The 17,433-nt window shown below is 45.1% G+C and overlaps 1 protein-coding gene across 5 annotated transcripts; it reads left to right on the top strand.

Annotated features, from left to right (window-relative positions):
• The first annotated feature begins 634 nt into the window (after nucleotides 1–634).
• On the top strand, nucleotides 635–13,914 carry Znf3 (zinc finger protein 3). 5 transcript variants are annotated; one of them, XM_028859619.2, is made up of 5 exons: nucleotides 635–795; nucleotides 4,799–4,924; nucleotides 7,100–7,191; nucleotides 7,800–7,926; nucleotides 11,307–13,914. In XM_028859619.2, the coding sequence occupies exons 2-5, from the start codon at nucleotides 4,870–4,872 to the stop codon at nucleotides 12,371–12,373; spliced, it is 1,341 nt and encodes a 446-aa protein (XP_028715452.1). In that variant the 5' UTR covers nucleotides 635–795; nucleotides 4,799–4,869; the 3' UTR covers nucleotides 12,374–13,914. The 5 variants fall into 5 exon arrangements, with proteins under 5 accessions (XP_028715452.1, XP_028715454.1, XP_037054259.1 ...); XM_037198364.1 differs by lacking the exon at nucleotides 635–795 and adding an exon at nucleotides 5,010–5,115 and having other exon boundaries at nucleotides 4,838–4,924; XM_037198363.1 differs by lacking the exon at nucleotides 635–795 and adding an exon at nucleotides 5,006–5,115 and having other exon boundaries at nucleotides 4,859–4,924.
• The last annotated feature ends 3,519 nt before the right edge of the window (nucleotides 13,915–17,433 follow it).

The raw sequence follows: 17,433 nt of genomic DNA on the forward strand, positions 1-17,433 counted from the left end.
TACCTTAAAAAAAAAACTGAGCTAAACCTTCAGTCCATGGTGCACATTTTTAAAAATTTATTTATTTTTATTTTATGTGCATTGTTATTTTGCCTATATGTATGTTTGTTTGAGAGTGTCAGATCTTGGAGTTACAGACAGTTCCTAACTGCCATGTGGGTGCTGAGAATTGAACCCGGGTCGTCTGGAAGAGTAGCCAGTGCTCTTAACCACTGAGCCATCTCTCCAGCCCCCACCTTTTTTTTGGGGGGGGGTTGGTTTTTTCGAGACAGGGTTTCTCTGTGTAGCTTTGGCGCCTTTCCTGGAACTCACTCTGTAGCCCAGGCTGTCCTCGAACTCACAGAGATCAGCCTGGCTCTGCCTCCCGAGTGCTGGGATTAAAGGTCTGCGCCACCACCGCCCAGCATGGTTCATATTTATATTAACGGATCTTCAAGTTTCTTATATTTGCTGTGGAGGTTTAGGCGATGGTGTTGACTGGTCCACCGGATTTTATGGCCTGACGTCCCTTCCCGACCTGGCCAGCAGGCGGCGCGGTCTGCAGCACTTGTTCCTGCACACCAGTCTTCTTTGAGTCAGCGAACCATCGAGAGATGAAGACCTCCCGTTTTCCTAGAGAAAGCAAACGGGCGTTTGGCTCACGGGGATTGTAGTGGGTGGCGAAGGACGACCCGGAAACGACATGGGGAGGGGGAACTTCCGTTCTTTGTTCTGTTCTCGGTTGTGTGGGTCTGTGACAGGGTCCAAGAGGGCCTGGTTCGTGTCCGGCCCCCTAATTACGTCCCTGTCCCCAGGGTGAGTGGGGCCGTCTTCGGGACTCGCGGTGAGGCGGAAGTGTGGTCGCCGGGGAAGGGGGTTGGTGTTCACGCCTCTGCGGCCCGCGGGGTCCCCGGGCCCGGCTCCTCGGGGTCCTGGGCCCTCCTTGTCCCTGCGGCCGCTGCTCAGCTCCGCAACCCCGGCTCCTCCAGCCCAGCGGGTTCCCGCGTGTCGCGGATTGGGACTCCGGACCTGCTCTTGTGTCCTCCACCGCCAGCCCCAGTGTTTGAAATTTCCAGCGTCGCTGCAGAGGTCCCTTTCTTTAAAACAGCTGATGACAGACAGACAGCCTAACTTGGTACTCTCAGTGCACCGTTTTCTGTGCTGGGGGCAGGAGAAGGAAGTTTGTTTTTCCTTAATTGGATCGGAGAGTGAGAGTAGTTCTGTGTCGTGGTGAGAACTAAGGCTGGGGAGGAGATGCGAACTCGGGTCCTCAGAAAGATCCTGCGAGGACCTCACCAAAGACCTAGTGTCCTGTAGATATGTTTTAGCTTACTGCCGGATACCCTCTCCTGGCGAAGCTGTACAATGCCGGCGCAGATTCCCTGCAGAAAGTGGCTGAGTGTCCAGCTGACTAAGACACTAAGAACCTAGATTGACACAGAGAACCTTCAGTTCATATCAGCTCTCTAGGGTGCAATGAAAAGACAATGGCCTTCGTCGGTAGTTATTAGGGTATATCCCTTTCCCCTCCGTACTTCTTAAGCATCTATATTAGAAATAAGTTTCACGTGAGTTTTTCCATTTTGCTCCCTTAATCATACAGCACTGGTATCACCTAAAGCAGCGGTTCTCACCCTTCCTAATGCTGCGACCCTTTAATACAGTTCCTATGTTAGAGTGACCCCCAACCATCGTTATTTTTGTTGCTACTTCATAACTGTAATTTTCCTACTGTTATGAACTGTAATGTATATATCTGTTTTCTGGTGGTCTTAGGCGACCCCTGTGAAAGGGACCTTCGACCCCACCCCCACCCCTAGTTGAGAAACACTTAAAATGAATTTCCAGGAATTAGTCAAGCTTGCTGGCTCACATCTGTAATCCCAGCACAGATGCAAATGAAGCAGGAGTATGAATATAATTTCAAGGCCAACCTGTACTATACAGTGAATTCCAGCCTAGTCTGGGGTATACTGTGAGGTCTTACCCAATAAAGAAAGACAAAAAAAATAAAATCCCAGAAACTGAACATAAGATGCCAAATTTCTTACATCACTACTTTAATCTTAACAGGGGTTAACTCTGTAGAAGGAAGAAAGGATCCAGGAAGGGAGGCCTCCTGACCTGTCCTCACTGTCATGTGGTCCTTCTTGGTCCCTTGGGCAGCTTGAGGGAGTGGAGTTGGCAACAGGACCGGGGAAAGGCTCTGCCCATACCCAGATGGCAGAAGTACCAAGCAGAGTTTCTATGAGAAACATTGTTTACTGACTCAAGACACTGGGGACTTGTCCTCAACATTATGCCTTTGAGTTCCAGCTTCAGTTAACACAGCCTTGAACGGGGACTATTGCCTTTCACTCTGTTGTTTGTTTTTTGAGACAGCATCTCTCTACAAACCCTGGCTGTCCTTGAACTCATTATGCAGACTAGGCTGGCCTTGAAGTCTGCCTTCCAAGTACTGGTATCAAAGGCATGGGTTACCATGCTCAGCTTGCCTTTTACTTCGGAGTCAGCGCGTGCGTGTGCGTGTGCGTGTGTGTGTGTGTCCTGTCTCAGCCTCTCAGGTGTCAGGTGCTAGGCTTTCAGGTCTGTGCGATGATGGATGAATTCCTACAACGCTACAGCCGGTTTGATACTAGAGTGCTAGCACCTAGCTTTGATCTGCCTTCTGTGATTGCTACCCCCTGCCTCCTTACCTTTTGTCTGAAGTCTTATCTGAGTTTCCTAGGGGATGGAAGCCTATGCAAACTTAGTAACAACAACCCAGTGGTGTTATTACTGAGAATTTGCATTTGGCATTATCCCTTTGGGGGGCTTAGATCAAAGACTCTGGTATACGGAATTGACTTGCTAAAGGTGTGATTTGTCTAACAAAAGGTCTCTTTGCTCAGCAAGGGCAGTTCAGTTCACTGAGAAATCCACCCTGCAGCTGGAAAAGGCTGAAATTCAGCTTTGAGGTGCCTCTGTACTTCTTTCCATGGACCTGCTTCTTTCCATGGACCTGCATGAACCTATACCCACTCCCGATAAACAGCTGTGCCACCCATGCCAAGTTGTTGATTACCCCCACCGCCATCCCCCTCCAACAGGGTTTCTCTGTAGCCCTGGCTGTCCTGGAACTTGCTCTGGAGACCAGGCTGTCCTTGAATTTAGAAATCTGCCTGTCACTGCCTCCCTTGTGTCAGGATTAAAGGTGTGCTGCACCGCCACCGCCACCTGGCTGATTTTTAAAGAGAAGATAATTTTGTTGTTTTTGTCCTTTTTGCGATAGGGTCTCATACTGTTGCTAGCTTGGTCTATTTTTTTTTTATGTGTTTTGCCTATGTGTATGTCTGTGTACTGTATGCATGCAGTGTCCCCAGAAGCCAGAAGAGGGCATCAAATCCCCTAGGACTGGAGTTACAGATGGTTGTGAGCCACCATGTGAATGCTGGGAATCAGGCCCTGGGCCCTCTGGAAGGGCAGCCAGTGCTCTTAACCACTGACCATCATTCCAGTCCCTTGTTTGTTTTGAGACCGGATGGCACAAAGAGCTATGAGATCCTATTTTTAGAAAAAAAGGTGTGGAGTAGTGTAAAGAATGTTGCCACCTTCTTAGTGAGAGGAAGCACAATTGGAGTTAGTCCTTTTAATTGTTTTTTGAGATAGGGTTTCTTTTTTATATTTATTTACTTTTATATTATGTGTGTGGGTGTTTTGCACTGTGTCTCTGCACTGTGTATGTGCCTGGGGCCTTTCAGGTCCAGAAGGTGGCATTGGATTCCTTGGAACTGGAGTTCCAGATGTTCTGAGTTGCAGTGTGGGAGATGGGAATCGAACTTAGGTCTTCAGGAAGGGCAACAAGTGCTCTAAACCACTGAGCCACCTCTATAGTCCCAAGATACGTTTCTTCTTTTCTTTCTCTTTCTTTCTTTCTTTCTTTCTTTCTTTCTTTCTTTCTTTCTTTCTTTCTTTCTTTCTTTCTTTCTTCCTTTCTTTCTTTCTTTCTTTCCTTCTTTCTTTCCTTCCTTCCTTCTTTCTTTCTTTCTCTTCCTTTCTTCCTTCCCTTCCTTCCTTCTTTCCTTCCTTCCTTCCTTCCTTCCTTCCTTCCTTCCTTCCTTCCTTCCTTTCTTTTTCTTTCTTTTTTGAGATAGGGTTTCTCTGTGTAACCTTGGCCTTTGGCTGTCCTGGATCCCACTCTGTAGACAAGGCTGATCTCAAACTCACAGAGATCCACTTGCCTCTGCCTCCTGAGTGCTGAGTTCTGGGATAAAGGTGTGCACCACCACTGCCCAGCAAGATAAGGTTTTTTTTTTTTTTTTTTTTAATTTTAAAAACTATTTCTATTTTATGTGCATTGGTGTTTTGTCTGCACATCTGTGTGAGGGTGTTGGATCCGCTGGAACTAAAGTACAGATGGTTGTGAACTGTCATGTGGGTGCTGGACTTGATCTTAGGTCCTCTGGAAGAACAGCCAGTGGTGTTAACTGCTGAGCCATCTCTCCAGCCCCAAGCTAAGGTTTCTTATAACATAGTTTGGCCTTGAACTAATCCCCCTTCCACATCTCCCTAGTGCAGGCATTACAGGTGTATGCCACCATACCTGGCTCAGGGTCAGTCATCTCAGTCTAGTGAATGAGACCCACCTCATTACTACACTTGTCACTAAAAATGTTGGAAATCTTTGTGTGGGCTCATTACAGAAGTACCCATGTTCACAGGGATCTAAAGGGTAGTCCTGTGTGTTTCTTCTCACTCTTCCTGTGTACTGAGATGCAATTCCCTTTATGAAATCAGGAGGCATTTTAAAAAATCAACTTTGATCTCTTTGCCTCTGCAGTGCTTCTTCAAAACCTGCTTCCTGCTGAGTCTACAGCTAGGAGATCAGCGACTAAAACATTTCACTCACCCATGGAAACTCAGGCTGACCTTGCATCCCAGGAACCTCGGCCCCTGCTAGAGAGTGGTAAGATAATGGGGTTGGGAGAGGAGGTTGTTCTCCTCTTTTTCTGTTGTTTAACTTGCTTGTGTTTTGTTTCCCTTTGAGGTAGGGCCGCACTTTGTTGCCATGGCTGACCAGAAACTCACTGTGTAACTAGGTTGGTCTGAACCTCGGAGAGATCCCCCTGCCTGTGCATCTTTAGTGCTGGGATAAAGGTGTGGGCCAGCACACTTGGTAGGCTTGTTTGTCTCTTGAGACAGGGTCTCATTGTGTAGCCCAGGCTGGCTTTTAATTTTCCATATTCTTGACTTGTGTCTATAGTGTTGGGTTTAAACAGATATCTTTCACCAAGCCCTGCCTCATTCTTTCCTGTGTGTGTGTGTGTGTGTGTGTGTGTGTGTGTGTGTGTGTGTGTGTGTGTGTTGAGACAGGGTCTCACTGTGCAGCCCTAGATGGCCAAGGACTTCCTATGTAGACCAGGCTGCCCTGGAACTCCCAGAGATCTACCTGCTTCTGCCCCCCAGGTGCTGGGACTAAAGGCATGTGGCATCACACCCAAGCCAAAATAACTTTCATTGAATTTTTTTAATTGTATTTATTTTGTTTGTTATGTATATAGACATATATGGCACAATACACCAAAGTTTCTATGCAGAGGTCAGAGGGCAAGCTCTGGAGTTGGTTCCTTTCTTCCACCATATGAGTTGGGGGTGGGCATCAGCTCAAGCAGAGAGGCTTTGTCAAGGTGCCTTCACCCATTGAGCCATAGAACCTGCCCTGAACTCTCTTTTTGAAGCGTTTTGTATTGCCATATAGTAATTATATATGATATTGGGTTTCATTACATTTTCATACTTTTTTTAAAATATTAAAGAGCTGTGGGGTTGGAGAGGTGGCTCAGTGGGTAAAAGCTCTTGTCTCGGAAGCATGAGGACATGAGTTTGAATCCCCAGAACCTGCATTAAACCATGTGTATAGTAAGAATGTCTGTAGTCCCAGTATTCCTATGGGAGATGGGAGCTAGAGATGGGAGAATCCCCAGAAGCTCATAGGCCAGCTAGCATGGCATACATAGCAGAAAAACAACAAAGATACCCAGTCTCAACCAAGGAGGGAAGCTGAGGCTGTCCTCTGACCTCCACATGTGCACCATGGCGTGTATGCACCCACACTCACAGGGGCATTCCTACACACCAATTCCCCAAACCTTAGAAAGTTGTGTGGGAGAAAGGACTTCTAGGGCACTTACCAGGATCATGTATGTCTCAGATTGTCACAGCGGGGTGTGTGACGGATCCGTGGAAAGAAGATTCAGAGGCACCTTAAGTCTTTCTTGGCTGCAAGGGGGTCCTGCCTCGGAGGACTGAAGCACTTTCCCTTCACCCAGGGCATTTTTATTTTCTATTTACAGTTTAGCCAGTTAATTTTCATATGCTCAAAGCAACCTGAAAGAAGCTCCCAAAGATAAAATGCCAAGTGAAAATTCCTTGATTTCTCAGGTACCACGGTTTTCCCAGTTTCCTGAACCAAGTTTTGCATGGGCCTTTGATCCTTTGGGAGACTCAGACAAGATTCACATAGGGCATAAGAGAAACAAAAGGTGTGGGTTAAACAAAGGAAGGATTAGGGCTAGGTGCTACTCTCTGGAGCCCTGGCTAGGAGTAGCTCAGCAGGAACACCGCCACACATACATTTGCTAGGTAAGCACTTAGCACTGAGCTAAGAGCTGCTGGTTTCAGCCATAATGGCTATTGTTCCCATGCTTACTAGGAAAAAGCATTTAAAATCTGTTTTGTCAAATCTAGTTATGTATAGTGGGTTAGACCCTGAGAGACAAACATAAAACTTACGGCTGATGGGGAAAGGTATGTGGTCCAAAGCAGAGCTAGGGAAACATTTCTGTCATATTGATATAGATTTGGTCTTTGGATGGAAAAAGAGAAGAGGTGTGGGTGTTGTGTTTTCGGTCTGGGCTCAAAGGAAGCTGCTCATTTCCCTCTGCCTACGAATCTCCTACAAGAATTTGCAGTATTGGAAGGAAAATGAGAATGGAACTGGTCCCCGACCCCACTTGAAGAACAGGCATGAATGGTCAGGAGTGTGGCATTCATAGAAGCAGAGACAGGGTGGGTTTTGAGGCATGTGACCTTAGGTCAGAAAGCAGGCAGATTGATTCCTGGCCCTGGTATTGTCCTTCAGCTCTTTCCTCTTCAAAAGTCCCTTCCTTTCCTGACAAGGACAGCCTGGGGCAAGAGATGTTGGCTGCTGCACTTCTGAAGGCCAAGTCCCAGGTAAGCCATGGTTCCTTCTCTTCATTCTTTTCCTTCTCGTTTTGTAGAGTGATGTATCATTTATTGCCCTAAACTCTTAATTCTGTCCATCAAAACCATGGTTCTGTGGCCAGACCAACACCTTTAATCTCAGCACTCAGGAGGCAGAGGCAGGCGGATCTCTGTGAGTTCAAGGTCAGCCTGGTCTACAGAGCGAGATCCAGGACAGCCAGAGCTACACAGAGAAACCCTGTCTGGAAAAACAAAAGCAAACGAAAATGGTGTTTGCTGCCAACCCTGCCAACTGGATATAATCCCTGGGATCTGTATGTTACAAGGAGAGAACTGACTGTCACAGATTGTCCTCTGACCTCCATTGTGTGCAGTGGTACCCCTCCCCCAAATAAATAAATGTTAATAAAAAAATCATTTCCATTATGGACTCTTGGAAGGCAGTTATGCTCATCCCTATGCCATCAATGCTGTACCCTGTTTTGGATGCTCACGCTGGTATTGCTCTGACCTCTGCCCTCATCCCAAAGAGCTCAGCCCCATCCTGGTTGCTGTCTGGTGCTGCCAGTCTTGACCCTTGCCCTGAAATTGTACATATGGCCATATGACTGTTTCAGGATTTGGTAACATTTGAGGATGTAGCTGTGTACTTCATCTGGAAAGAGTGGAAGCGTCTGGAACCTGCACAGAGGGACCTCTACAGGGATGTGATGCTGGAGAACTATGGGAATGTGTTCTCACTGGGTAAGGACTTGTACCTTCTCAACAGAGCATGCTACTTTTTCTAGGCTTCAGGGTTTGCTAGTGGCAATGTAGTCTTAGAAAACTCTAATAGTGGTGTTGGAGAGATGGCACTTTCTGCTCTTGCAGAAGACTTAAGTTCAGTTTCCCATTTCTCACATGGAGGCTCTCAATTGTAACTCCATTTTTAAGGGATCTGTACCCTTTCCAGAATTAAGAGTTTAGGGTACATCCATGCATGCATGCAGACAATCATAAACATTAACAATAAAATAAATTAAAAAAGAAAACTAATAACAGTAAGAATGACAACTCACATTTATAGGGTAATTTGCTGCTTATAAGGAGGTTTCACATATATCCTTGCATTTAATTCTCATAGTAACTCCATAGTTGAGGTGGTTAGTATTATCTTCATTTTATAGGTTTGGAACGTAAGGTTAAGAAACATAAAATCAGGGCTGGAGAGGCAGCTCAGTGCTTAAGAGCACTGGCTGCTCTTCTAGAGGACCTGTGTTCTATTTCTGCACCCACATGGCAGCTTGCAACCTTCTGTAGTCCCAGTTTCTGGGAATCTGACACCCTCTTCTAGCCTCCACAGATACCAGGCATGCATGTGATACACATACATGCAGACAACCACTCATATATGGAAAACAAACAAAAAGACCCTTAGAAGCCAATTGGGCATGGTGGCATATACCTGTAATCTCATCACTTGAGAAGTAGAGGCAGGTGCACCAGCTATGACATGTTCACTATGGGTTTGAGACCACCATGGGCTGTGTGAGACCCTGCCTCAAACAAACAAGCAAACAAACAATGAACTTAGACACTTTTTGCATGGTAGTAGAACTTGTGAATGACAAAGTTTGAACTCCAGTGTTTTTTCCTGTTATTTATATCTTTGGATTTATTTGTCTGTCTGTCTGGACTTATTTATCTATCTGTCCGTCCATCTATCCATCTATCTATCCATCCATCCATCCATCCATCCATCCATTCATCCATCCACCTAGCTACCTATCTACCTGTCTGTCTATTTGAGACAGGGTTTCACACTGCAGCCTAGGCCGACCTGGAACTCGTTAAGTAGCCCAGGATGGCATTAAACTGTGTAATCCTTATACTTCATGTACTGTAGTGCTGGGGTATAGGTGTGAGCCACCACATCTGGCTGACCCCCTCCCTATTAACACCAAACCTGGTACTTTAGCCATCTATTTCCAGGACTTAATGTGTCACTCAGAGACTTTTCTAAAGGATTAGGATGTTGGGATTCCTGAACATGGAAGGTGGTGATCTGTGTCTGAGTGAACATTCTAGAGCTCTCTGTTCTTTTTTCTGTTGGATTACTCCAAGGACCTACTGTTTTGTTCAGGAGCTTCTGTACCTCTTATAGAAATGTATGTTCTGAGGCTGGAGAGATGGCTCAGGAGTTAAGAGCACTGCTGCTCTTTCAGAGGACTATAGCTCAGGTCCTAACGGCCACAGCAGGGGGCTCCAAAGCTACCTGTAACCCCAATTTTAGGGGGTGGTGTGGGGCTGATGTCCTCTTCTGGTCTCCAGAAACACCTGCACACATGTGGACACACACACAATTTTTAAAAGAAATGTATTACTAGGCATGGTATTATACACCTTTAATTCCAGCATCTGGGAAACAGAAGCTGGGAGACCTCTGTGAGTTCAAGGCCAGCCAGGTCTAAATAGTGAGTTCCAGGACAGCTAGCCAGGGCTACATATTGAGACCCTGTCTCTGAATAAATAACAAACAAACAAAATCATTTCCTTGTTTTAAGTAGAAATTACCTCCTTAACACTTAGTTAAGTCTCTTACCTCACTTTCAGTTAGAACATTTTCCCAGCAGTACCAGGGCATCTTCCTAACTGCCAGTTGAGATGTCCCTATGCACTTCCTTTTGTCCCCTGCAGACCTGGGGTCTAGGTTTGTGCTCTGGGAACACTTAGAATGGCCATGTCTCTCCCTATGAGTGGGTTCTTCTTTTGAGTCCTGTGACAGTCTCTTGGCTGGAATGAGAATTGAGGCGTCTGAGAAGAGAGAAGGCTTGAGAGGGGTCTGTCCAAGTGAGTCCTTGCCCTGTCTGCTTTAAAAAATACTGACAAACTGAAAATACTACCTGGACCCAGTGGAACCATCCTCGGTGCCTAGAGTTCCCTGTAGGAACTCTGTATATAGTGAAAATGAGAAGCCAGACATGGAGATTATTTATATAGTCTGCAACACAACGTCGCCTTCCTGGTCTACAGCCCAGAGCTGGCCTAAAACTTTTGTCTTTGTTGGTGGCATACGTGGTTGGACTACAGACGGGTTAGTTCTCCCCGGGGGTTCTTAGTGTCTGTCCTCTGCTCCTTCTTGCTCTACTGCTGTTTTTCATCTCTTTTCCTGCCTCTCTCTTCAGCAGTATATTAAGTTCCCTACATATTTGCTCCACCTATCGGGCTTCCCCTTTTTCGGACTGTGTCTCCCTATGTAGCCCAGGCTGGCCTCAAACTCATGGTCTTCCAGCCTATTGTGTGCTACAATTAATAGACACATACCACCCCTGTCATTCTTTTTGTTTTGTTTTTTGAGACAGGGTTTCTCTGTGTAGCTTTGGAGCCTGGTTGGCCTTGAACTCACAGAGATCCGCCTGCCTCTGCCTCCAGAGTGCTGGTATTAAAGGCATGAGCCACCACCGCCCGGCTTTCCTGTCGTTCTTAAACTTGCTACTTCACCCATTGTCCTTTTCTTCTCACCATCTTCCCAGCCACAGCTACAGCCTCTGACCTGCCTGGAAACTTTGGTGCTTCATTAAGTAACAAGTCTTTCTTACCTAGACTTGTTTTGTTTTAAAGATTTGTTTACCTTATTCTTTTATATGTGTGAGTGTTTGCCTGCATGTATGTGTGCACCACATGTGTTCCTGGTGCCTCTGAAGGTCAGAGGAGAGCATTGGATCTCCTGGGACTACAGTTACAGACAGTTGGGAGCTGCCATGTGGGCCCTGGGAATCAAACCCGTGTCCTCTGCAAGCGCAACAAGTACTCTTAACCTCTGAGCCAGCTCTTCAACCTCCCTTACCTAGTTTTTGTTCCCAACAAAGCAGGCCATCTCCTCCCATCCCCAGCACATCACTGACTTCCTCTAAGTTCGCACCTTTTCTCCCCAGCTTTCTCCCTGTTCCTTCTCTGTTTCTTTAGCCCATTTGTCTTACTTTGCTTTAGTTACACATAAAGGTTGGAAGGCCTCTCTTCAGTCCAGCAAAGGGACATGTGCTTTTGGCACTATAAATGTCAGACACAGGATTATTTTGTTCTCTGACTTTTATTCTTTTCCTCACAAATAACATATGACACTTGTACTTTTTTTATTGTGCTAGATGGTGAGTCCAAAACTGGAAATGACCAAGCACTCTCTGAAGGCATGGGGTCACATGAGATGATACTGGGACGATTGCAAACGGATGTTTCTCAGGGTCTTAAGTTTGAAGAAGCCTATGAACAAGAAGTCAGTCTGAAGAGACAGCTAGGGAACTCCTCTGTTGGAAGACTGAATAGGAAAATACAGGAGTTTCACCAAATGACAGTTGAGGAAAAGCTCACCCACATGGGACAAAGAAATGAGAAGTATAATGAGTTTGGGAACAGTTTCACCATGAATTCCAAACTTATTTCACATCAGAGATTTCCCATGGGAGACAGACCCCATAAGTGTGATGAATGTAGCAAGAGTTTTAATCGAACTTCAGACCTTATTCAACATCAGAGAATTCACACTGGGGAAAAACCATACGAATGTAGTGAATGTGGAAAGGCCTTCAGCCAGAGCGCACATCTTATTCAGCACCAGAGAATCCACACTGGAGAGAAGCCCTATGAATGTAAGGATTGTGGGAAGACCTTCAGTTGTAGCTCTGCTCTCATCCTACACCAGAGAATCCACACTGGGGAGAAACCTTATGAATGTAACGAATGTGGAAAAACATTTAGCTGGAGCTCCACTCTTACTCACCATCAGAGAATCCACACTGGCGAGAAGCCCTATGCTTGCAACGAATGTGGGAAGGCTTTCAGTAGGAGCTCCACCCTTATTCATCATCAGAGAATCCACACTGGAGAGAAACCCTATGAATGTAATGAGTGTGGGAAAGCCTTCAGCCAGAGCTCACACCTCTATCAGCACCAGAGAATCCACACTGGAGAGAAGCCCTATGAATGTATGGAATGTGGAGGGAAGTTTACCTACAGTTCAGGCCTTATTCAGCATCAAAGAATCCACACAGGGGAAAATCCCTATGAATGTAGTGAATGTGGGAAAGCCTTCAGGTATAGCTCAGCTCTTGTTCGCCATCAGAGGATTCACACTGGAGAGAAGCCTTTGAATGTAATGGGTGTAAGCAGAAATTCCGGAATTTCTGCTGAATTAAACATCAGAGAATCCACATGAGAGAGCCATATGCCATTTTCCTGACTCCCTGAGTCTAAAGAGCTCTTGCCTTACTTTATTATATAGGGCCAATTTAGAATGTGTCCCACCTCCAACCTTTCACTCAGAGAGTGGGGCGGATTAGGAAAAACATCCTGGCACAGTGATCAGCAGGATTTCCCAGGAATGGTTACCAGTCTTGAAAAATTGTGAGGCAAGTAGCAAATTAAGCACTGGGAAAAGAAGGAAGTTTGGGGACCAGTCACCCCTTTTGGGGAAGGGGTTTGCACTAAACCAATTTTCTCACACCAGAAGAGCCTTTCTTTCCAAGGTGGGGATGGAAGCTTATTAGCAACAAAATTCCAAGGATTCCACTAGTTGGAGTCAGTCTGGTAAGCACAACAGGCAGAGGGAAGAATATTCTGGGTCATCATAAGTTCTAGGAAGGGAAACAAGCTGTATTTCTTTCTTTTTTGAGACAGGTCTTACTATGTAGCCCTGGCTGTTCTTTTCACTGTGTAGACCAGTGAGCTACACATAACTCTCTGGCCTTGAACTCAGAGAGACCTACATGCTTTTGCCTCCTAAGTGCTGGGATTAAAGGCATATTCAACCATGCCAGGCCCCCAGAGGCTGCATTTCAAAGCCATTCCTCTAATCCAGCTTTAAGATTGGACAAGGAATATGCTGCTTTGGCATATGAATCATGAATTCAGGAAACTTGGTGCTGATGGGTTCATTTTATTGGGGGAGGGGGACCCCAGCTAGGGTTTCTGTAGTGACTATCCTCGGAGCTCTTGGAGCAGTGATAACATGTTTTCAAGAGCAGTCTGGCAATATTGTAGGCAGACCCCACATCCTCCCTTGTAACAGGACTGACTGGAGATCTCATCGGAGCAGTAAATAACCTGAGGTAGATCAGCATTTACTACTGGCCTGACTCCTGTTCTCTCTTCTTCCTGTTCCTGTGGTAAAAGGTAATTTGATATCAACCTCTAGTTATTAAGGATGCTGTCAGGGAACTCACCTACCCAGCTTGTCCTACCCTCACCTCTAACATCTGGCCCCAGCAGCTGGACCTCTCTGGAGTACATCTGACTTCAGCTACTTCGGAGTACATAAACAGTAAAGCCAGAGAGGCATTGAGGCCCAAGCTTGGCAGCTGGGCTCCTTGCTGGGTATGGGTTGTGCTCCAACCAACAGATGACTTTCCATATTTCTCTAACCCTGCTCATCCTGTAGCTTAAAGGAAATACACTGTTAAACAGAATAGTTTTTTCAGAAGGGGAGATGTAGTGGGCATTTGTATAGGAATCAAAGTTTTGTCAGTTAAAACAGCACAGTAACTATAAATGGAATCCAAAAGTATACTCTGAAATTTGTCTTTGATAACCATTTTTGGGTCACAAATGTGAGGTTTTCCTGTCCCACACAGCCCTCTCAAACTCTTGCAGACATTATTGCAGACCATATAAACGTGCAGCTATTCCCACCTTCATACCAAATTAGAATTTTGTGAGCTGTAGATCATTTTGTGTGGTAGACTGATGACGAAAACTAAAGGTGTGTTTGGCTCTTTTGTCGCAATGGGCATATCTCTCTGTTTTGGTTTGGGGTTGGTAGGGTATTATGGCCATGGAGAATGGTAGGCTGGGAATGGGATGAAGAGGTTAACATTAAGATGGCTGTGAACACCCAGCACATACGAGGCAGAGGCAGGAGGATCTCTGTGAGTTCAAGGACAACCTGGTCTACAGAGCTAGTTCTAGGACAGCCAAGGCTACACAAACCCTGTCTTGAAAAACCAAAACAAACAAAAATGGCCATGAACTCATTTTTTTTTTGGGGGGGGGGTAAGAGTGTGGTAATGGATCATCTATTATGTATCTTTAATTTCACAAATCTTTGGAACTGATCATTTTTGGCTCCTTTAACACTTATTGCCAGGCTTGATGGTTCAGACCTCTAATCTCAGCTACTTGACAGGTTCACTTGTGAGGAGGATCACAAGTTCCAGGCCTGCCTGCACTATGAAGTGAGTTTAAGGCCAGCTTGGACAAGTTAGTACGGAGTCTATTCCATTGTTTGTCTTTCTAATTACTGGAAATTAAGCTGAGCCGCATCAGTTATACAACTGGCTTCTAGTTCTGCCTTTTCAAGCAGGACATAATTTTTTATCAAATAAAACTTTGAAGAACATTTTCTCTTTCTTTTGTTGAGACAGGGTTTGTCTGTGTAACCCTCTCTGTCTGGGAACTCGCTTTGTAGACCAGGCTGGCCTCGAACTCAAAGAGATCTATCTGCTTCTGCCTGCTGAGTGATTGGGTAAAAGTGTGCTTGAAGAACATTTTCATTCTGCAAAAGAAGTTGTTTTATTCACCTCTGCTGGGGATCATATCCAGCATTCCTTTTGTGCTGGGTAAGAACTAAGTACCTCAGCCTAGATTTTTTTTGTATTCATTTTTGGTATGTGTTCATGCATGCATACATGTGCCATGGAATGCACATGGAGGTCAGAAGCCAACTTGCAGGAGTTGGTTCTCTTGCAGTGTGGGTCCCAGGGATGAAGTCAAGGTTACCAGGCCTGACAAGGGCAAGTGCCATTACCTGTGGAGCCATCTCTCTGACCGAGGAATTTTTACTTTATTTACTTTTGTGGTTTATTTTTGACCCAGGACTGACCTGAACTGATCCTCCTGTGTCTACCTCCCAAATGCTGGAATTACAAGCATATGCTGCCTTTCATCTCCAGTGACATCTTTGAGATCCAATTCAAATGATTCTGGGAAAGTATGTTATGTAATAAAGTTTCTAACTGAGCACAGAGTCCAGTTTCATGTACACTTTTCAGGTAACAGGATGAACAATGCAGTGATGATAAACATCTTATTGGATTGTTTTTTTTTTTTTTTAGGGAATAATACAAAACAAAAACAAGAGAAAAGGTTGTTTTGCTTTGGTTTGTGTTTTAGGTGGAATCTTGCCATGTAGCCCAGACTAGCCTTGAACTCAATCCTGCTGGAACCTTTTTAAATTCTGGAATTATAGATTAATCCATCATACCCAGTTAAAAGATAGTTTTTAAAAAGCCCTCCATAGTCCTTTTTAAAAAAAATATATATAAGTTGCTTAGACAGTTGGGTTGTTTTTTTTTCCACTTAAAAAAAAAGTCCAAGGGCCAGAGCTGTAGCTCAGTTGGTAGAGAACTCACTTCACTTGATAAAGTCCAGGGTTTGAGCTCCAGCAATGCATAAATTGGGCATGGCTTAATCCCAACACTTAGAAAGGTCAGGAGTTAAAGGCTATTCTTAGTTATAAATGGTTGCGGCTAGCCAGAGCTACATGAAACCCTACTCCCCCTCCCTTAAAAAAAAAAAAATGTACCCAGCTAGATGCATTACTTAAAATGTCAGTAATGAATCAAAAATTGTATAGACTTATTTTCACACAAAGATGATTGTGCTTACCAGAATAGTTTGTCCTAGAATAGCAATTCTGCTTTTTTGTTTTGAGACAGGGTTTTTCAGTGTAGCCCTGGCTGTCCTGGGCTCTGTAGACCAGGCTGGCCTCGAACTCACAGAGATCTTGCCTGCCTCTGCCTCCCAAGTGCTGAGATTAAAGGCGTGCACCATCACCACCCAGCTCTTTTACTTTTTTTTTTTTTTTTTTTTTTTTTTTTTTTTTTTTTTGGTTTTTCGAGACAGGGTTTCTCTGTGTAGCTTTGCGCCTTTCCTGGGACTCACTTGGTAGCCCAGGCTGGCCTCGAACTCACAGAGATCCGCCTGGCTCTGCCTCCCGAGTGCTGGGATCAAAGGCGTGCGCCACCACCGCCCGGCTCTTTTACTTTTTCTTAAGACTTTATTTTTATTTATGTCTGAATATAGGCCTAAGGAAGCTGTACAAGGGCCCTGTATCCCAGGGAGCTGGAGTTACATACAGGCAGTTGTGAACTGTCAGACATAGGTTCACAGCTGCCAGACTTGGGTCCTGTAAAAACAGTGTCCTATTACTCACTGTTCTATTGCTGTGAAGAGACACCATGACCAAGGCAACTGTTACAAAAGAAAGCATTTAACTGGGGGCTTGCTTACAGTTTTAGAGGTTAGTCCATGATCATCATGACTGGAAGCAGATGAGCACAGAACTGAGCAGAAGGTAAGTAAGAACTTTACATCCTGATCCACAGGCAGCAAGCAGACAGACAGACAGACAGACACTGGTCCTGGCATGAACTTTTGAAATCTCAAAGCCCACCCTCAGTGACACACCTACTCCAACAAGGCTGCACCTCCTGATCCTTCCCAAACAATTCGGTGGGGACTAAACATGCAAACAGATGAGCCCGTGGCTGTTATTCTCATTCAAATCACCACAGGCAGTACACTCCTAACTGAGGAGCCGTCTCTCCAACCCAAGAATGATCGTTCTTAGGACCAACTGCCTGTTGAGGTGGGGTACAAACATGGGGATTATCCCAAATACGTTGTTTGATTCCTTTTCATCCCTACAGCTTCTCAGTCAACATTGTATCCATCATTCTTCCATAGTCTCACCTTGGCCCTTGTTAGCTCATTCCAGGATTTTGGTACCAGCCTCACAGTGGGTCTCTGCATTCTTTCTCCTACACTTTTTTTTTCTTCCTACCCACACATATTAGTTACTGTACTGTTGCCCTGGCCAAATAATTGACATAGGTAAAATGGAGAAAACGTTAATCTTGGCTCACACAAATTCTGGGGCCTTTCCCCCCTCTTCCAGGTTATTCATTTATTGTATAAATTGAGTATTATATAATAAACTGACATTACCTCTCCAGCTATGGTAACTTAAAAGATGAGGTCAGACATTTTAGAATCTTTTTGTGTTGCTTTTCACAGCTGTAGATTTTTAGATTTAAACTTTAAGTATAAGACTGGCACAGCTATTCCTCTGTCTGTGGCCAGTACACAATTCATTCTACCCATGATACTCTAAGAATTGAAATACGGATTGAGAGATGACTCAGTGATGAAGAGCACTTGCTGCGCTTCCACAGGACTTGAGTCTGGTTCCCAGCACTTATGTGGGGCAGCTTACAATCA

Source organism: Peromyscus leucopus, chromosome 23 (assembly GCF_004664715.2).
Source record: "Peromyscus leucopus breed LL Stock chromosome 23, UCI_PerLeu_2.1, whole genome shotgun sequence".
Classification (NCBI taxonomy): Eukaryota; Metazoa; Chordata; class Mammalia; order Rodentia; family Cricetidae; genus Peromyscus; species Peromyscus leucopus.

Coding starts and splice junctions, on each gene's coding strand:
- Znf3 (XM_037198361.1), top strand. CDS start 6,985: ATGAATGGTCAGGAGTGTGGCATTCATAGAAGCAGAGACAGGGTGGGT. Junction 7,192..7,799: donor TTCTGAAGGCCAAGTCCCAG/GTAAGCCATGGT, acceptor TGACTGTTTCAG/GATTTGGTAACATTTGAGGA. Junction 7,927..11,306: donor TGGGAATGTGTTCTCACTGG/GTAAGGACTTGT, acceptor TTATTGTGCTAG/ATGGTGAGTCCAAAACTGGA.